Source organism: Adiantum capillus-veneris, chromosome 5, assembly GCF_014529385.1.
Source record: "Adiantum capillus-veneris isolate H3 chromosome 5, ASM1452938v2, whole genome shotgun sequence".
Taxonomy (NCBI): Eukaryota; Viridiplantae; Streptophyta; class Polypodiopsida; order Polypodiales; family Pteridaceae; genus Adiantum; species Adiantum capillus-veneris.
In genome coordinates this window covers 166,048,610-166,070,290 of record NC_140935.1, presented here as the reverse complement: position 1 = coordinate 166,070,290, position 21,681 = coordinate 166,048,610, and the positions used below count along the sequence as shown (strand labels likewise).

At 42.7% G+C, this 21,681-nt stretch overlaps 1 protein-coding gene across 1 annotated transcript; it reads right to left on the bottom strand.

Moving 5' to 3' along the window:
- Positions 1 to 17,590: 17,590 nt before the first annotated feature.
- LOC147458503 (uncharacterized) lies at positions 17,591 to 21,350 on the bottom strand. Its single transcript, XM_086511858.1, has one exon. The coding sequence runs from the start codon at positions 20,565 to 20,567 to the stop codon at positions 19,434 to 19,436; it is 1,134 nt and encodes a 377-aa protein (XP_086367984.1). The 5' UTR covers positions 20,568 to 21,350; the 3' UTR covers positions 17,591 to 19,433.
- Positions 21,351 to 21,681: the final 331 nt, after the last annotated feature.

Genomic DNA, 21,681 nt, shown 5'->3' with positions numbered 1-21,681 from the left:
TGGTGTTGTTCACTAGTCATAATGATTGAATAGACCTAAACCTTTGTGTGTATGTCATCAAAACAAGTGGGATGAATGACTCAATTGCACATAATTGAGAATGATTGTATGTATTAACATTGAGTTGTGTGTCGATTCGATTGAAAAAAGTAACAATTTCAATGATTTTGCATGTGCAAGTGCCATAATTGAGTGTGCGTAGCCATACAAACCAAATGACAAATCCGATTGAACTTGGATGATTCGGGCCATGAGATATGAGCAATTAAATTTGCGATGATTCAAAATCCGGTTTAAATTGACCAATGTTTTGTACCAAATTGGTATGTGTATTTATGTATAGTGGTATGAGTAATGCGAGTTGCAATGATCAATAAGTTCGATTGAATTGGAAATTGAAAGAAATATTGCGCATTAATCAAGCATGAGGGAATATCCTAACGGATGATAGATTGATCCAATTTTGAAATGCGAATTGAGATTTTGAGAACAAACAAATTCCAATCAAAGTGGAAAATGATAGACTACATGTTTGCAATATACAAAATTTTGATTTTTGGAGTGCATGACTAATTACGTGTAGTGAATAATAGAATAATTTTCGATGAAAATATTCACTTATTTTTGCCTAATCCTTGATGTGTGAGGTCTCATTAACTTGATCAATTTAGGTGATCAACTTTGTCAAAATGGTGTTAAGAGTGGCGACCATTTGTGCATGCCGTATTGCATGAAGGACTCCATTTATGCACGATCCTATGACATTCTTATTCCGTGGATGAGCATCCATCTTAGACAATCATGCACACATTCTTTGCCCTATGGGAGCATCCCCCTAACAATTTTTGTAACATTTAATGGCCTAAAAACTTGTGTGTAGCGGAAATTAGCATGAACATAGTGGGCATTTCATTAGAATAAATTCCTAATGAGAATTACAAGAGTGCTTGGGTGGAGAGAGCAACAAAAAACATAACACCTAGTTAGATAGCATGAACAATACTTTCAAAAGAGAGAGAAATTAAGCTATTGACAACAGTTGAGGACCGGATTTTCATGGAGCCGGTCCCCCCTCCAAAAGGCTTTGTATTATGGTTTCTCCCATCAAGAGAGACATTGTACAATACAATTCTTTGTGTTCCTTCAAGACTAGCTAGTGCAATGAAGATGAAAGCTTCATGCACTAAGCAAAACACTTAGCAAACACAACATCAATTATCCCCGGTCTCAGACCCAAGACCTCTCACACCTTGAAAGATGGTGAGAGCTAGCAGGGTATGAGAGTAGATTGAGAGGAAGAAGGAGTATCTTGTTGGGATTACAGCCCAAGTGGCCTCTTATACGGATATGGCCGCCCGCCCACCTAACTCACTCATCACTAACTCTTTGTATATACTCACTTATACTTTTGTGGATAGTAAGGTTTTGAGAGATAACCCTTCAAACAGAGTTCTCTGCGTACTGTGTACTGTGTAAGCTCTCTGTGCATCTGTGTGTGTGTGTGTGTGTGAGTCGATCCATGCTCCGCTCTGCGACTTCAATTGGTATCAGAGCTTGGTTCAGTGTGTATTTGCGTAATCGCACACGCGCACTTTTCGGGCAGATTCTGGGTCCAGAGCTTGGAAATTCACACTCGGCGTTCCGGGAGTATTTGCAGAAGTCGACCTAGGGTTTTACCCCCCTTTCGAAGCCATTTATGCCCTCAGAATTTCATTCTGAGCACTACAGTAGAAGATAGATTTCAGCCGCCACGAAGAAATCCGTCTTGTGTAGATTAGCAGGCAGGAGGTGGTCAGCATCGATATCGGCATCGACATACATCACTCATTCGTCTTCAAAGCATCATCTATAGACCAGGTACACATATATATCATCAGATATATATATATTGCAGTCTGCATTGCTACTTCTTGTGCTTGCCAGGTTCCAGGGGAGGTGTGGACATACGATGGCTTGACACCACTGGCATGTATTGCAGATTGATGTACTGTGATTGTGGGTCTGCTAGTTGTGAGTCACGCTAGCAGACAGACCGCCGTAGCGGTCATAGGACATTGATTGGTCTATTGTAGGATGTATGCTAGTTCTGGATAGTTTGCTTAGCCATCTGTGAGGGTCGTGTGTGAGGTTTTTTGAAGCCAAGCATTGGGGGCTGGGTTACCCAGTGTGAAGTGGATTAGGTTGTTGGAGTTCCCCTCTACACGCATCCTCTTCGCGGCGACTTTTATCCCATAGGATGTATGACTTTGTGTAGACACTGGATTGCATCTTATGCGTCAGGCCGTTGAGTCATTGTTCAGGGTTCAGTCTTGAGACAGATACAGGTTCTGTGATCGCCAAGACAGGAGACAGTGTATGCTTACAGGACAGCATATTACAGAGATTTTCAAATTTGTCACTAGTCAGCTATTTATGGTTGTTTTTTAGCTATCTTTTGGTTTCCAGAGCTCATTTTACAGGGGAGACTGTCAAAATTTTTCCAAAATATTGACAGTTCCTGAGGAAAGGTGTTCAGTTTGTTGTTTACAGCTTGTTTACTGTGTACAGAGGCTAGTTTACACGAGAAAATCTGTCGGATTTTTCCCAGAAGTAAATAGTTTGGCAGATATGGCATCTTCTCAAAGTGAGACTCTTTACAACATAAAGAAGCTGGATGGCACAAACTTTCCATTCTGGAAGAATCAGATTTGGCAGGTTTTGGTGCAGAAAAAACAAGTGAATCCACTAAAGCTCAAAGGGGAGAGACCAGAAGGTATGGTTGAAGATGAGTGGGAAGAGCTTGACGAGTTAGCTTGCTCCACAATCATGCTGACACTGGCAGAAAATGTTTACTTCAATGTAGCAGAAGAGACTACAGCATATGGCGTATGGCAAAAGCTATGTGGTATGTACGAGAAACAAAGTGCCGCTTCTCAGATTTACTGGCTCAAGAAATTGGTGGATTTGAAGATGAAGGAAGGGACAGCTATGTCAAATCATCTCAATGAATTTCACACAATTTTCAGCCAGTTAACAACACAGGAGATAGTCTTTCCATATTCAGTGAAGGCTATGTTTCTCTTAATCACTTTGCCAAACAGTTGGGATACTTTTCGTACAGCGTTAAGTAATTCTGTCGCGCCAGAAGGTCTTACAAGTGCCAATGTAGAAGGTAGCTTGCTCACAGAGGAAGTGAACAGGAAGAACATTGACAAAGGCAAAGGCAAAGGCAATAGTGCTTTGGTCGTTCGAGGGAGACAACACTCTAAAGAGAAGAAGGGTAAGAAGACACAAAACTGAAGTAAGTCTCGTGACTCAAAGTCAAAGGATGACATAGAATGCTACCATTGTGGCAAGAGGGTCACATGAAGAGAGACTGTACGAAGTGGAAACAAGAAAAAGGCAAAACAAAGAGTTCTGAGCAAGATGAAAAGAAGAGTTCATTGAATATTGAAGAGGTGAATGTCATAGGATCTAGTTCAGACAGTGATTCTGCTATAGCAGCTGGTGACATCTTCCTCACAAGCAATCTTGATTCTATTTTCTTGACTGGCTGCAGAGGATGGACATGCTATGAGTGATTGGATTATCGACTCAGGGGCATCTTTACATGTTTCTCTGCACAAAGAGTGGTTTACATCATATGTGACTACTAAAGATTATGTCAGACTTGGCAGTGAGCAGGTTTGTGACATACTTGGAGTGGGAGATGTGCAATTGAAGTTTCAGAATGGCTCTTCTTTATGGCTCAAGAATGTCAGACATGTTCCAGCAATTCGAAAGAGCTTGATCAGTATGGGAAGTTGGATGATGCGGGTTATGTGACAGTCTTTGGGAACAACGCTTGGAAGATCTCCAAAGGTTCGATGACTGTAGCACATGGCAACAAGTCAGGAGCTCTGTACACTTTACATGTTTTAGAGGTTAAAAACCGTGTAATTAATGTGATTGAGCAGCCAAGTGTCACTGTGGCATCATAGGCTGGGACATATGTCAAAAAGAGAAATGGAAATACTCTCTCATTATGGTTATTTTCTTGGCTTTTCATTTCAAGATTTCGAGTTTTGTGAGCATTGTGTTTATGGTAAGCAAACACAGGAACCGCACAAATCAAAGAGGAATCGTAGGGACGAACGGTTAGCTCTTGTGCACAGTGATCTATGCAGACCAATGCCTAGTTTGTCATTAGGGGGAGCAACGTACTTTTGTACATTCATAGATGACTATTCTCGCAAAGTATGGGTTTACTTCTTGAAGCACAAGGATGAGGTGCTCAAGGTCTTTAAGACATTCTTGCAGCTTGTGGAGAATTAGAGTGGTCAGAAGCTGAAGTGCTTGAGAACTGACAATGGTGGAGAGTACGTTTCCAAATCTTTTCAAGACTTTTGTGAAGCAAAAGGGATTAAGTGGGAACTTACTGCACCATATAATCCTTCACAAAATGGAGTTGTAGAACGTATGAATAGGACCATACAAGAGAAGGTCAGAAGCATGTTGTCAAATGCTGAGTTGCCTGATGGATTTTGGGCGGAAGCAGTGGCTACAACAGTCCATTTGATCAACAGGTCTCCTAGTAGGGTTTTGGATAAGAATGCAGTGGCCGAGATGCTATGGACAGACAAGGCACCTTCGTATAATCATCTTAGAGTCTTTGGTTGTGAAGCTTATAGCCATATTCCTAAGGAGTTCAGGAATAAGTTAGAACCAAAGAGAAAGAAGTGTATATTTCTTGGCTACGGAGAATCGGGCGAGATGGGTTACCGGCTTTGGGATGATTCACAAAACAAGCAATTGATACAAAGCATTGTTAGTTTTTGCATGTATTTTTGTAGCTATTGACTCACAAGTTTGAGGTTAGAATCTTTTGGGAAGCCATGATTTTGAAACACAAAAACTTCCTCTCATTCTCCCTTTTCTCACCCCCCCCCCCCCCCCCCCCCCCCCCCCCCCCCCCCCCTCCCCCCCAAAAGAAATATGATACCCTCCTCCTTTATTTTTAAGCTTGGGAGATAGATTATTGGGGGGCTGTCCCTAACTTCTACACTTATGTAATTTGTAAAAAAACCCCCCTCCCTTGCACTTACGTGGTGCGGTAAGTTTTCCATGGTGAATCCCCCGGGGGGTAAATGGACCAACCACGAGACCCACGAGTGCTACTTCAGACCAAAGTATGATGTTAATGTTTAGTACGTGCCCATGAGGCCACAAGGACAACCCATGTATAGATATCAACCTAATATGGCTCAAGTTCAAAGACCACCAATGGGTATGTAGAGACCTCAACCTATGTTGGGACAACCTCCTTATCCAGGACATAATGCGGTGCTTGTAAAGTACATGCACTCAGAAGCAATCATAGATGAACAAGCATTAGTGCCTGTTACACCCTATGCAGAGCCTAGTCCATCTACAGTAATGGTAGAGGGAGATTGGTATAGTCCACACCCACCACCAATGGAGGAAACCATGACTTATGCTCCACCAGAGCTCACACCAATGTATTTATGTAGCTAATCAAGGTGTCAGACCTCCTATGGGGAAGACCCATGATGAAGCCTAGAACAGGAAACTGTCATAACTGCGGTGTTGATGACCATTGGAAGAACGAATGTCTAGAGCCTGACAAAAACCTCAAACCGATTGAAGCCTATTGCATACAATGTTGCAAAAAGGGAGGAAACTTTCTGGAAGATTGTCCTAAGAATCCTTTGAACAAGGGAAAAACTGTAGTCAACTTAGTCCAAGTGATGCCTAGTAGCTCATCAGAGAGCGAACCGATTGTTCCAATCAAGGTAATCACTAGAGCCTAGGAAAAGAAAAAGAAACATGATTCCTCTGATGATTCGGAGAACACAAAAGTTTCTTCTCAAAGAATCAAAAGGAGCAGAAGCAAAAGATATGAGATGAGAAAACAAAAACAACGGGTTGAAAACAAAGAGAAAGCAAAAATTCTAGCCCAGGACAAGTCGAAAGAAATTGGCAGTGAATTCAAGGAAACAACCGTGAAATCTGGAGGATCCATTCTAGTTGATAAAATTTTTGAACCTATCCACACCGCCTTGGAAGCCTACCAAGTAGGACTTAAAGCGGGCCAAAACATGGAAAACAAATGGAAAAACTATCCATCTCCAGACATGGAAGCAGCTAAGCTGGAAGCTTATCAAAATTTGGAAAGAATCATGCAGGAAATGCTGGATAAACAAAAACCCAAGCTTGAAAGTATTGCAAAACCGGAAGAGCTTGCGGTAGAAGAAATGAAAGAAAAATCCGATGTGGTGGCAAAACCCCACCTTGAAACAAATGAACCAGAGCTCCTGATGCCGGACAGTGAAGATGCCTTAGATGGAATTCCATTCATAGAAGAAGATTGGCCAGGACACTTATGGGAAAAGGTAAGGGAGATCAATGATGGGAGCCTAACCTCCCTAAAGCGCCATGGATTTTCACAGGAGCCCAAGAACGCAAAGTAAAAGAGACCGTTCGATCTGTGTGGACCCCCACTGGCGTAATGCACTCACTCCAAACATGCTTTACTAAAGAAGGAAAGCTTACTGGTTTGAAGTCACACGACTGGTATAAAATGTGTCAAGTATGTTTGAAGTGGAATATATCATAGTGGGAATTGTGTAACAAATTTTTGTGTGGACTTTAATATCATTGTTGCACATGTTTTGTAGTTTATTTTACCGGTGTCCATTGAGGGATGTTTGTCTCTTGACATCCGTAACACAATCTACAAACTTGAAAAGTTGGTGCAATGTATCTCACAAAAGGAGATCAATGCAGACTCCATACCATTCTCCAAACTAAACGCTACGGAGGTTGTGTGCATGTTTGAGAAACACTTTCCTACTACCATGCTAACCATTCAGGTACATCTTCTTGTTCACATATTTGATGAGGTGGAAATAGCTGGCACTGTATATTCGAGATGGATGTTGTTTTTAGAACATTTCATGAAAACGCTCAAGGGATATGTGCGTCAAAAGGCACGTCCGGAGGGTAGCATGGCAGAAGGTTGGATGGTATCAGAGTCCCTAGTTTACATTAGAGAGTGGCTAGACGGATTTGATAAAGCCCGGGACACACTATGGTGAACCATAGATGATGAGCGCATATCTGGGATTGTCATGTGCAATCTCAGTGTTGAGAAGAAGATGATGGAAGATCTAGAGGCTAAAATCAATCGATTTTGCATGCTTCACAATCCAGTGATGCAAAAGTGGATTTCACAATATGAGGATGTAAAGCAAGAGCAACAAAGGGCACGAATCGAGTGGAGACGGGGAAGACGACCACCGATGCACTATCCGGCGTATGCCTCGACACCGCCTCATGTTCGACGAGGCTCTTTACCCTCCCCTTCTTTGCTCGCCCCCACACCAGCCACGACATCGCCATCTATGCCAAGTTTTGCACGGTTGACGAGCGTTCCTAGCAGCTATACACCACTAGGTACTCCTCCAGGAGTCACCCCAGTCGACACTCCTCGCTTCGGGGCCACTCTGGTGGAGACGCCTGACGTCCGTACCCCCATTGACATGCCGCTAGAGACCCCTGTCGGGAGACCCACATTCACACGTCACCGGTGAGAGGGCTTGCCTTACTCTGTCGACTTTAGTGCCGGCATCATCTTGGATGATGAAGGCAAGAAGGTGATCTCGCGCATGCGCGGTCTTTGCTCTCAGGTGTTTAGACACTACATACTAAATACCTGGAGTGAAGAACCAAGTGATTTAAAAGACAAAGTCATCAGCATGCTGCATGACAAGTTTCCCGTCAACACGGGATGACCGCTTCAATGAAGACCTGATGAAGGTTCGAATGCACAAATACTGCAAGCACAAGCATTTTGAAGTGAAAAAAACAATAAAGCATGGGTGGAATAGACCAGATTGGCTGGCCAAATAATATTGGAAGAATGCGAAGAAAGCAACGCGCGAGAATCCTAACAAGTGGAAGCAACAAAAGGAGGCAGCCAAAGTGCGAGTAGAGGCAGGGAGCTCGCACCACTTGGGGAGCGGCGGGTGGGCATCATTTGAGACCGATTTTTTAAGTGTTTTTGCATTATTCTTTAGGTTTGATAGTTTAGGGTTTAGGGGTTTTTAAATTCTAACATAATGGATTTTTTGTATGTTTTGACAGTGGTCGATGGACAACACATGACCCCACACCGTACAAGCGCGAGTACGCAAGCAGGAAGGGTTTAAACACCCTGATGGACATTCTGAGTGCGGCGGCATGGTTAGTATTAGGCTTTACTCTTTTCTATTTGTTGTATTGTTTTGTAAATTATATGTTTATGCTTACAAAAAGCTATCTTATTGGTTTTTTTTTTTGCAGAATCCGACAAATACGCCGCGTGGACGTGATGAGACATCTGATTTGACGTCGTCAGTCTAGCCGTATCTAGATAGCATTAGTTTCCTTTTGTCATAGCATATGTATCATGAGATGACGTTTATACGTCTTTTTGTAACTATTGGAAAACCATATATATTTTCTCAATAATGACAATGGTGTTGTAACTATTACATTTGCAAAGTGTAGCAATCAAGTGATTTTTCCTATGATGTGTACAATTGTCATTGATTTATTTTTATCAATTTACTTTTGTCAGTTTTGTATCTTTATTTTGCAAACAATACTATGGATGATGGAGTTAATGGTTATATTGTCTTGTGGGTGACTACTTTGGGTCTATATCTAAGCTTGCACTTTCTTTCGAAAGTGAATCTGGGCTTATCTTGGATTCATTTAAGTTTACTCTATTATTGAAACATTCAATATAGTTGATGGAATGCCCTGCCACCAACAATTTTTTTTTCTCTCGGGCGTCGCTATATAAGGCTCTGTAGTGTCACTATGAACGTCGCTATTGGTGGCCTGTAAGCGTCACTATAGCCGTCGCTATATAGAGACAGCTATAGCGACGGTTATAGCGACGCTCATAGCGACGTTCTCGTATCGACGTTGTTAGTGACGGTTTTAGTGACGCAGGGGAGTATAAAAACCCAATGTATTTCCGTCGCTAACAGCGTCACAAGTGCACACAACCTCTTGTAGTGTACATTGTAGGATCCCATGCCCTCACTACAAGAGGCTATTCATATTAGCGACGCTCACACAGCGACGCTCAAAAAAAAAAATCCCGGCGTCGCTATGAGCGTCGCAAATTTACAAAGAAATTTGTGACGCTCATAGTGACACCGGCTGGGCTAAAAAAATAACCGAGCGCGCCCAAAAACTCAGATCTCAGATCTGAGTTTTTCGGCGCCCTCAAGCAAGGAGCAGGTAATGCTCTCCCTCTCTCTCTCTCTCTCTTTTTCTTCTCCACACACACACACACAAACACACACGAGGAGAGGAAGGAGAGCCAGGTATGCTCCTTCCCTCTCCTCATTCTCATGTTCCCTTCCCCTCTTTCTCTCTCCCTCTCTCTCTCTCTCACACACACACATACACACACACATAGTGTTTTTTAGAGAGAGAGAGAGAGAGAGAGAGAGAGAGAGAGAGAGTACAAACAAAAACAAAAACGCACACACACATACATAAACAAAGAATGCACACACACATTGAGAGAGGAAAAGAGAGAGAAAACATGCATACGATCCAAAAAAACGCACACACATTGAGAGATAAAGAGAGAGAAACTAATTTAACGTCGTAGGAAACTAATTAAAATTAAAAGACCTAAAGATCTAGCCGACGAGGAGTTGAACTCAAGACCTATTATTCAAGAGGGAAATGGCATAATCAATCTATCATACTTGGCATGGGTGATAGAAAGGTTATACCATTTATCTCTTTTTATTGGCACACACATCCACACACGCGCACACACACAAGAAGAAGAGAGTTATAACGTCGTAGGAAACTATCTTAAAAGACGTTAAAGATTAGGTTATATGTAGACTTACATTAAATTAGATTTAGGTTTATTTTTAACTAGATTTACGTTTATTTACGCTAGATTTAGATTTACGTTATATTAGATTAGATTTAGGTCTCCATAGACTGCGATGCCTGCATGAAGCGGGTGAAGAAAGCCCTCAATGGAATATAGGGTATTGCTGCCTTCACTCATGGTGGGCTCCGTCGATCCAAAAGTACTGGTGAAATGTCTTCAGAAGATAGGGAAGAAGGTGGATCTTCAGGGCGGCAAGAGTCACTACATCCCCGACACAATGACCATCTAGACAACCTCTAGTCATTCAACAGCAACTTCAAAGTTAGTAACAAGAGCAAGAACGGTCTAAAGGGCCAATTGCTGTCGTCAGATGTGGATGGAGATGAGGCAGCGTCACCGCCGGAAGTTAACTCTCACATCTTTAGTGATGAGAATGCCAACTCTTGCCGAGTTATGTGAAAAATTATGTGTTAAATCAGTTTTAAGGTTCTTATAATCCCTGTTAGTTTAGTTCTTTGTTTTTAATATAACATAATTTACGTTAGATTTAGATTTATGTTATATTAGATTAGACTTAGGTTTATTTAGGTTTACCCACACACACACACACACACACACACACACACACACACACACACACACACACACACACACACACACACACACAAAGAAGAAGAGAGTTTTAACGTCGTAGGAAACTATCCCAAAAGACGTTAAAGATTAGGTTAGATGTAGACTTACGTTAAATTAGATTTAGGTTTATTTTTAGTTAGATTTACGTTTATTTAGATTTACGCTTATTTACGTTAGATCGAGTCCACGCAAGAATTACTTAGGTTTAGGGTTTAGAGTTAGACGAACAGTGAAAAGATCTACTGTGAAAAGATGTTAAGATGCTGTGAAGTGCTACAGCTAGAGAAGAGGCAAAGGGGTTTTGTCCACTACATGCAGTATCATGTAGACGTGGGTGTGTAGATTTCTTGTACCCACAAATATAGGTATTGATCAATAAAGACGAGATTATAACCCGGTGGTTCTGATCTCCGTGCACCTCTAGACCGAGGTGTGCGGGGATTGGACATGACTAGAGAATGTGAGGTAGAGAGAGAGAGAGAGAGAGAGAGAGAGAGAGAGAGAGAGAGAGAGAGAGAGAGAGAGAGAGAGAGAGAGAGATAAGACGAAGAATGCCAATAGAATATTAAATTTGTTGTCCAGGTTATAAGTTTTTTATCCTCATTATGAGTAGTGACGAGGATGTGGGACCATCCAACCGAAACACCTATCTCTCAACGAGGGTCTTATGTCCTTGTAATCAATGCAAGCATGTTGTGCGACGGACAAGACGTGTTTCTTTGCAACACGTTCGCGAATTTGGCGAGTTCGATCCATCTATTATAGATCGAGTTGTTGCCAATTATAACTCGTCGGACTCTGACGCTGGCCAACAAGCAGCAATCTTGCAACCCAATAGACGTGTTCGCAGGCGCTCTGGTCAAGCAGCATATGTGAGGCCAGAAGATGTAGCCTCTGACAGCTCGGGGGATGATCATGCAGAGCACATTCCCAACGAGGCAATGTTTGAGCCCGAGATTGATGAAATGATCGAGACGATCATGGATTCAGAAAGGCTTATCTATGATGATATGAAAAGTGAAGCCGATACGCCATTGTATAATGGAGCACGTATGTCTAGATTGAAAGCACTCCTGGTTCTTCTCAACATGCAGGCAAAGTTTGGATGGAGTGACACTAGCGTCACAGCGCTTTTCAGGTGATCTATTACAATTAGTTTACTTTAATAAAACTCTAAATGTATAATGATCTGATAGATTTTTACATGACTGTATCATATTTTTATGTTGTGTAGATTGCTGAAAGAGCACATACTACCAGCTGACAATGTGATGCCAGATTCCCGAGATGAAGCAAGAAAGATTTTGCGAAACTTGGGGATGGATTACAATTCTATACACGCTTGTCCTAATGACTGCATTCTTTTCAGAGGGGAATACATAGACATGGAGAAGTGTCCGAAATGTGATTCCGAAAGATATCGAGTAGATCTCCACGGGACAAAAATTCCACAAAAGGTTTTGCGACATTTTCCTCTGCTTCCTCGCATCAAGCATTTCTTCGAATGTAAGTCCATGGCCGCCCTAGCATCATGGCATGAGGAGAATAAATCTTCGGATGGTGTGCTACGAATTCCTGCAGATTGCGCAGCCTGGAAACATATAGATGGAACATGGTCGGATTTTGCCAGGGAAGCTCGAAATTTGCGCTTAGGCCTGGCTATGGATGGCGTAAATCCATTTGGTCAAAGATCAACATCTTACAGTGTATGGCCCGTTGTCATCGTCAACTACAACATTCCCCGTGGTTGACTACGAAGAAGGGGCACCTATGGCTAAGCTTGATTGTGCCAGGGCGATATAAAGTGGGGAATATGGATGTGTATCTTCGTCCACTATTGGAAGAGCTACAACAATTGTGGATTGGCATAGAGGTGGTGGATATGAGCCGACACACAGGACGACGGAATGCTTTGATCAGAGGCATTCTAATGTGGACCATGCATGACTATCCCGGGCTAACAGAATGCTCAGGTGATCTATTGACACTCCTCACTCAGACACTGTAAATCTTGTTTTTTCCCATAGTTGATCTATTATCATGTGTATACATGCAGGGCTTCAAACAAGCGGATACAGAGCATGTGTCACATGTGGACCTAGACTGAATGCACGTAGGGCACCCTCACTGAAGAAGCAAATCTACGAAGTTCATCAAGCGTATCTTCTAGAGAATCATGTGTTACACGACGGCTTTTTGGGAAGAGAGCCACCAAGGATGTCTGCACAAGCATGGTTAGAGCAGAAGGAGATGTGCGATGACGGATTGCCTCCAGGGATGAAGAGACTATCTCTATGGTACGAGTTACCATACTGGCCCCGACTCATGATCAATCACTTGCTCGATCCAATGCACATATTCAAGAATGTGGGTAATCTACTATGGGACCATCTGACCGGCAAGAAAGATACTTTGTGAGCCAGAGTTGACCTTAGAAATGTGGATCGTATGGAGCAATATTGGCCGCAAACAGCATCTGATGGATCGATAAAACTCCCTAAAGCACCATGGATTTTCACAGGAGCCCAAGAACGCAAAGTAAAAGAGACCATTCGATCTTTGCGGACCCCCACTGGCGTAATGCACTCGCTCCGAACGTGTTTTACTAAAGAAGGAAAGCTTACCGGTTTGAAGTCACACGATTGGCATAAAATGTGTCAGGTACGTTCATAGTGGACTTTAATATCATTGCATAAAATGTGGACTTTAATATCATTGCTGCACATACTTTACAGTTTATTTTACCGGTTGCCATTGAGGGATGTTTGAGGGATATTTTACCCAGACGCCGGTGAAGACACCTGACGTCCGTACCCCCATCGACACGCCGCTAGAGACCCCTGCCGGGACACCCAGGTTCACGCGTCACCGGCCAGAGGGCTTGTCTTACTCCATCGACTTCAGCGGCGGCATCATCATGGATGATGACGGCAAGAAGGTGATCTCGCGCATGCGTGGTCTTTGCTTTCAGCTGTTTAGACACTACATACTAAACAAATGGAGTGAAGTACCAAGTGATTTAAAAAACAGAGTCATCAGCATACTTCATGATGAGTTTCCCGTTCCAACACGGGATCAACACTTCAATGAAGACCTGATGAAGATTCGAATGCGCGAATACTGCAAACACAAGCGTTCCGAAGTGCAAAAAGCAATCAAGAATGGGTGGAACAGGCCAGATTGGCTAGCCAAAGAAGATTGGAAGAATGCGAAGAAAGCAGCGCGCGAGAATCCCGACAAGTGGAAGCAACAAAAGGATGCAGCCAGAGCGCGAGTAGAGGCAGGGAGCTCGCACCACTTGGGGAGCGGTGGATGGGCATCATTTGAGGCCGATTTTGTAAGTGTTTTCACATTGCTCTTTATGTTCGATAGTTTAGGGTTTATGAGTTTTTTAATTCTAACATAATGAAATCTTTGTATGTTTTGACAGTGGTCGATGACAGGACGTGATCCCACACCGTACGAGCGCGAGTACGCAGGCAGGAAGGGCTTAAACGCCCTGATGGACATTCTCAGTTCTCGCGGCGGCATGGTTAGTATTAGGGTTTACTCTTTTTTATTTTTTGTATTGTTTTATAAATGTCGTTATATGTTTATACTTACTGAAAGCTGTCTTATTGTCTTTTTTTGCAGAATCCGACAGATACGCCGCTTGGACGTGATGAGACGTCTGACTAGACGACGTCAGTTTAGCCGTAGCTAGATAGCATTAGTTTAGGGTTTCTCATAGCTTATGTATCATGAGACGGATTTTATTCGTCTTTTTGAACCATGTATATTATTACATTTGTCACCGCAGTTCCTTTTGCCAATCAATTCTTTATGCCTATGATGTTGTACAATTGTCATTATTACATTTTTCAATCAATTCATTTTGCCTATGATGTGTACAATTGTCAATTTTGCAAACAATGCGTCTTGTGGGTGACTATTTTGGGTCTATTATCTACCCTTGCACTTTTTTTAAAAAGTGAATCAAGTACAATATGGTTGATGGGTGGCAGGGCATTCAATGCCCTGCCACCAAAAAAAAATTCTCTCGGGCGTCGCTATAACCGTCGCTATTTATGGCTCTGTAGCGTCGCTATGAGCGTCGCTATAGTGATCTTCAGTGTAAACGTCGCTATGAGCGTCGCTATGAGCGTCTCTATATAGCGACGCTCTCGTAGCGACGGTTTTAGCGATGCCGGGGGTTATAAAAACCCAGTGTATTTCCGTCGCTAACAGCGCCACAAGAGCACACAACCTCTTGTAGTGCCTCCACATCCAATTTCTTTCCATTTCTTTTTTTGCTTATTGTTTCTGGTATGTTTGTATGATGAAAAAATCAATTCAATATATCAAAGTTCTCAATGGATACCTGAAAGCATAATTTTGAACTTATTATAATGCACACTTGAAAGCATTCAGCTAAAACATAATGATAAATTATCTTAAACATAACTTCTACGCACCTTAAACGTCGCAAGAAGGAAAATGTTGTGCTCAGATTGCACACTAAATTTTCAAGGATCATCTAGTCCAATGTTTGCATCCAGAGCTCTATTCATAAGTGTGATTGTGACTCGCTCAACCTTTGTCTCCTTTACAAGCTCGCACTCATCTAGCTTGATGACAAACTTCAGGACGCCGTTGCACTCTTCAAAAGTAACATCGAACAATTGCACAATGTATGACTGCAGCGCGATCATATCATAAAAAATATTGTTATAATTGTCATATAAACCATTTCTTCTCCTTTTGGCGATCTGTATGTCGATTTAATGTGGAAAGGACTTCCACTCACTTGATGGCTTGCACTCTTTTCTTGATTCCTCTCGAGCCAGCTTTCAAGTCCTCGATGTCTCTTAGTTTTCTTTCTCTTTGAGTTGTTGTTGTGTAAGCTCCTTGATGGTCACCTTGTTGCCTTCAACCTGTTTAGCACATTGCACGATTTTTTGGTGTAAGCGAATATTCTCGTTGTATAATATATCTCTCTTGTGTTGCAAAACATCATTTCTTGCAATTAATTGCTTAGTGTAGCCATACAAGCCATGGTGGCCATCTCTGACATAGTTCATTAAGGATGTAATATCCTTAAAAGGTGGAGTGGAATTTGTGACGGGATATTTTGGATACATTTTGCCGTCCAACCAAAGGTTCACATTTTTAATGCCCTTCGATCTTAAGTTCTCCTTTGAAGCTTCAGAAAGCGTCTACTGTTTGTTTTTCTTCCAGAGGGGTTCATACTCTCGTGAGAGCTCTATGTGCATGTGATACACATCTCTCCTATTCCTCATAGAAGTTTTTCGTGAAGAAGCTACAAGTTCGATTGAGACATGACTAATCAAAACTGTGTGCAGAAGGAAGTGGGGGCAATAGGAGAATGAAAATTTTGAATATCACGCATGTGTGAGAGAACGCAAGAGGGAATGGGGGGAAGAGGGAGGCGAGGAAACAAAGCTTAGTTTTAAAAAACGCAGAAGATTGAGATATTCGGCATTGAATTCAGTAGCCGCCATGCACAGTGAAGTGTTATCATGACTGGAATACTTTTTGGATTTTCTAATAAACGTACCTTCCATAAATAAAATATCCAGATTTTAAAAAGCATGTATGAAAAAGGGTTAAAATAATTTTCTATTATCTCTCTCTACGCTTACATGGCACTTCTTACAAGGCCCAAATTTGAGTCCAAACTTTTCCTAATGCAAATCATCCTGGAAACCTTCCAAGGAATTCCTTGCTAATCATTTTTCTTTTCCGCTAGACTCCATCTGGTTTGGTATGTTTGCAGGTAAGGCTAGAGTCGAAATCTTCTAGAAAGCACATTAATGCTTCAAGGCTGGAATCAAAGAATGGAGGGACATTGTTGAGAATGGCCAACTCAAATCAACCCAAACTCTACAAAGTGAATATTCCATCACATTAGAAGATGCTTTATGGTGTCAACAAAGAGCCAAAAAGTGCATCGAAAGTTGTCAAAGCCACTAGCAAAGTCTCTTTTGTAGCAGCTCAAGTTTTACAAACAGTTTCATCCAAAGAAATTGTAGACAATGCACTTAAGCAAAAAGCTTAATAAGTTATGGAAGGTAGGCTGGTGCTATAAGCAATGGGCCTACGTGTTTGAATGTTTATGGCCTTACCCAACAACCAATAAACACAACACATTAATGTCGCTCATTATGCATCAAGGCATGTGGAAAAGATAGAGAGTGCTCAGAGCAGGAGTAAGTAATGGTGTATACAGTAGATGCAAGATACAAATTGAAGATTGTGTTCAAATCTGGTGCAATTGCAAGGATCATTCAATTTCTTCAATCAGTAGACCAAATAAATCTCAAATCTTTGGATTTCAATGATATCTTGCTGGGCAACTGCAAGGGGTTGGATATTCCCCTAAGGAGTATATGGAGAGGAGTTATCTTGTGGTTTATATGGCTCCGAAGAAATGCTTCAATTTTTTAGCATACTTCTTCCTTTCCTATGTCTCTCCTTAAAAGGGATTTGATGCAATCAATAACTCGATTATGTAATAGAGTTGTAGATGCCCCTTTTGAATGTGAATATGTGTCTTCTATCCAAAAATGTACTAAGTGGCAACAATGGAATAAGTTTGTGCCACTCGTTTATCAAGCCAATATATTCAGAATGAAAGCACTACTATATCTTTAATTCTTATAATGGGGCTAACCCACCCCTCTCTTGTGGGTTCATTGTATTTTTTCATAATCAATTTCTACTTTCTTTATAAAAAAAAGAACTCATGGTGAAAACACAGATTATATTCACAAATTGAATGGATAATTTGTTGATTGATTTATTATTAAGGGACTTTAGTATATATGCATTTTGTTTTATCTTGAGGCCTGTGTGTGTGTGTGTGTGAGAGAGAGAGAGAGAGAGGACTATTTCCTTTGCATATGGTTTATGGTTTAATGTGTACACATGTTATGTACTTAAATATATTGTTGACATATGAATACTTGAAGTTCCACTACATTTTCAATTAGTAACTTAAAAGAAGGCCACTTTAATCTTTTTTTTCTGAATAGATTGGTAATGATTAATAGAAAATAAAAAAGAGGTACAAAGGTCCCACAGGTAGGGGGTGGGACAGCCCCAACAGGTTCTACAAAAGGAGATCCCTCATGCTGAGTCTGATAGGGGAGTAAAGCCACTTTAGAGGGCCTGCACACGGTGAGTTTCGAAACTCTCCACCGCACTAATCAAACTGTGCTAAAAGGTACCCTTGAGAATAGGCTCGCATTCACACTAGTTGTTACATCAAGTGGTTTTGACCTCTAAAACAAGTTGTGTGGAATAAAAACACCAAAAATAAGCTTGTTGACCTTTAGCGTAAGTAGAAAGGTGAAACTATTCCAAGTCTTTCTTAACTTTTGCTATTTTGCAAAAGTTTATGGAAAGGAACGTTAGCCTCCTGCTTATGTGGAACTAGTACGGCCAGCCGCCTTCGGCGGCCTCTCTCTCTCTTTCTCTCTCCCTCTTTATCGTGCAGAGAGGCTCCTTTTGGACTTTAGCCTTCAGCTCGTAGCTCTTGACACGTGTAAAGGGCACTCTTACTGCCGTTATAGAATACATATAGATTCCTTCACAACCTCACCATGTGAAGGTAAAATGCAAGCAAAAAGCTCCTTTGTTCCTTTTCTAAATGCAAAGTGTGAAAGCCTTGTTAATCTTAAGTTGATTTGTGCCATTAGGGAGACATGTACATTAGGGAGAGAGAAACTTTTTGAAAAAGCCAAAAAACTAACTCCTTTAATTTTAAGTGATAGGATTTGACGCCCATCTGCCCTTCTTAAGGCATTTTGCAGGTCGTATGAAGGCCAAAGTTTTTTTGAGTCTGTTATTGGAAGGGCTTGTTCAAAAATTATCCTTCTATAGAGAAGGGTGAAAAAATAGAATACATGTCGATGGAAGGGCTAATTAAAAAACATTCTACATATATTAATGCTCATTTACAATATATAGATGTATATTGGTTATACTCATTGACAAAATATAGTATCTTGCCTTGTAAATTATGAGAAATTTTCTCATTGGAAGGGCAAACGGAAAATAGACCCTTCTATAGGGAATGGTGCATTTTTGTACATCCCATCTTTTGAAAGAATAGGTTGCCCTTCAAATCCTAGTCCTTATGTAGTAAAAAGCGTAAGGTGCTTTAATCGAGTTCTAAAGTTGCAATGAGAAGAAGCTGATTTCTGTCGAGCTCCAGAGCTTGTGGCTGAAAAGAGGCTTCCTATTAGTGCAAGCTCAGGTTCAATGAATTGGGCATTAGTATCTCTTCCTAGTATATTTCTCCAACCGCCAATCGTGGGCCACCAATTTCTTTGCATTCATATGTTTGGACGCTTTTGCAAAAGTGGTCAGAATCTGCCTACCGTCCTGAAAGTTGAAACTGAAAGTTGAAATGGAGGTGGCAGCGAGGACAAGTGTCCCTCGCTCTCTCTCTCATATTTCGCCCTCTCTTGCACATGCAGTCGGAAGCGATCACTTCCTGAGCCTGAAGAAGAGAGAGAACTGAAGTGAGACCCACCCGCGCCCCCCTCTCTCTCTCTCTTTTGCACAGAGTGCCTCTCGAGAAACCCCCTGTCACCCCTGTGTGTGTGTGTGTTTTCGCAGCCAGTTTCTTGGGACGGGGATATTCGGGAGGATCACGAAAATACGTAGTTTTTTAATAATTCAGTCAGTAGAGTACGTAGCTTTTTTTAGTTGAGCCAGTAGAGTATGTCTAAATACAGCTTGCGACTAGCGATTCGCGACGTCGATTTTCATGTGTCGTTGTAAGTGATGAAGACTGATGAGATATGCTTACTGTCCTTCTAATTTCAAACATGATGATGTCAATGAAACTGGCCACCAGGTCTACGTGTGCTAAGAATTATATTAAGTGCCAAGCTAGCTATTAGGTAGGAGGTGTAGGAGTAGGATTAAGGCTAATTGGGCTGGCAGCATAATCCCCAGTGGGTACAGCTGGGGCCTGATCAATAGGAGCAGCTTGCTGTACTAGTGTTGCAGCAGGTGGTCCGGGCTGTGGCTCCTGTGATGGTGGTTGCGAAGCAGGCGCTAAAGCCGCAGGTGGAATAGGTAGCGCAACAGCAGGGGGCGTCGACGGTGATGGGCGCGGCTGTGGGGCAGGGGCGCGGGCGCCTGATTGCTGCGATACATTCGGCTGCTGATCAGTAATATAAGTTGCAGGTGCAGCAGAGTCAGAAGCTGCTGCTCCATTAGTTACAGGAGCAATAGCTGCAGCTGCCGTTTGAGCCCCGTCGACGTTGAGGCCCGCCGGCGTTGTTGGCTTGCTGGGTTTCTTCAGCGCAGGGATGTCGAACGTGATCTTGATGGGAACATACTTGGGAGGCGACAAGATCTTGACGCCATGGCTCACCATCTCCTCTTCAAAATCTTTGAGAAGTACGTTCTGATGTTTTCGCTTGGAAGGCAAACAGTGGCTCTGCCCCTCTTCTAAGAGCTGCAAGATGCTTCTACAGAGCTTAATTTGGAGGTCCACGGCGGCATCGTCAGGGGTGGAACCCTCGCCAAAGAGGCCGATCTCATCGCCGGTGGCGGCGACGAAGGATTTTCGGGAGGTAGCGGGGACGACGTGCTCCTCAATATCAGAGCGCGGTGCAGCGGACAATGGATTTTTAATGAGTGCATACTGGACCTCGTAGATTTTGGCCCAGTACTGCTTCTTGAGGTAGTAAGCCTTGTTGTACTTCTGGATGACCACGTAGGGGCTGGCGGTGAAGCGCCTCAGCTCGGACGGGCAGTTGTTGATGTTGATGCGCATTTTGGAGCCCTGGACGAGGTCGGGGAGAGCAGGTAGCGCCGCCGTGGCAACTACATTTACATCATGATTATCAGACGTGGAGGGCGTCTGCTCCTGCTGCTGCTGTATGGGCGCTGGGGGGCTGCTCCTGCTCCTCGCCAGAGGCGCGCAGGCGGCACCAGACGGCGGTACTGGCGACTCGGCGCACTGCAGAAATCCAGAGAGGGCTGAAATATTGTTCTTCATCTGTGGCGTCTGCATCTGCATGAGGATGAGGATGACGGTGCGAGTCCTCGAAGCGCCCCTCGCGCCGCGGCCACGCCGAGTGATGGTACACAGGATATCCGGCCTTGCTGCGCGTTGCTTTGCTTATGTCGAAGCCCAGGCTCTGCAAGTACTGCAGCACCTTCACAGGAGCAGACACCTCACAATCAGTAGTTCCTCCTGCAACAGCCTGCTCTTGTTCCATCTACCCGCTCATCTATCTACAATATACCCAGTGCTGCCCTCTGATCGTGATGGGATCAGGGTCCTCCACGACCCTGAACAGACGCGCACCCTTGCCATAAAGTTCAACGCCCCTTCGTCCCACGTCCCATCGATATCATAGACGTTTACGGGACGTCCAAATCTATTTTAACACAGCCCAAGGAGGGGGGTTGTGCAAATCTCGAGGAGGACAAGAAACACGGATAAATTGGACGGCGTCTGAGCTTCACGAGAAACGTGCTTCACTTTAACACCGCCGATTGCACCGCTTGCACTTCATTTACTACCCCACATCGAAGGCATGAACCCGGGACCTCACGCTTGGCAGCCTCGTGTCCACGTGGGATTGTTGTTGTCTGATGTAGATTTGTGAAGTAAAGTCAAGTAGGCTAATAAATTCATACCAAATAACGTTTCACGTCTTGAACCCACGAACTCCCCGTAGCAAGCCATGTGCTCTAACCACTATGTGTGCATACTTTCCTTGAAATATAGGGAATGTGGGTGTATCATATTATAAATACAGACATTTTTGTAAATTCGAGCGGCCCTCATGGTGCGAGAACTGACGGCTCACGATTGACGCACCCCACTTCCAACCACAATATATATGTAACTAGTTAGCCTTGACTCCTTTACTATGTACATGGTGTGAATGCAAAAAGCTATTATTATTGTAACTTTCATCTCATATCATAGAGGCATTCGAGTATCTCTTTTGATCGAAGCTTTTCTTGGCAGTTCTACGATCTTGTGTAGGCGGTGGGAACAGACCCTAGTCGGATTCTAGCATAGTCATAAGGAACTCGTAGTTATCGGATTGAGTTACCACAATTACTGCACATCATATGGACAGTGAGAGCCCCTTTCGGTACTTATAATAGGACCAATT

What these genes read in the sequence shown, in the direction of transcription:
- LOC147458503 (XM_086511858.1), bottom strand. Translation starts at nt 20,567, where the DNA reads ATGCAGATGCAGACGCCACAGATGAAGAACAATATTTCAGCCCTCTCT.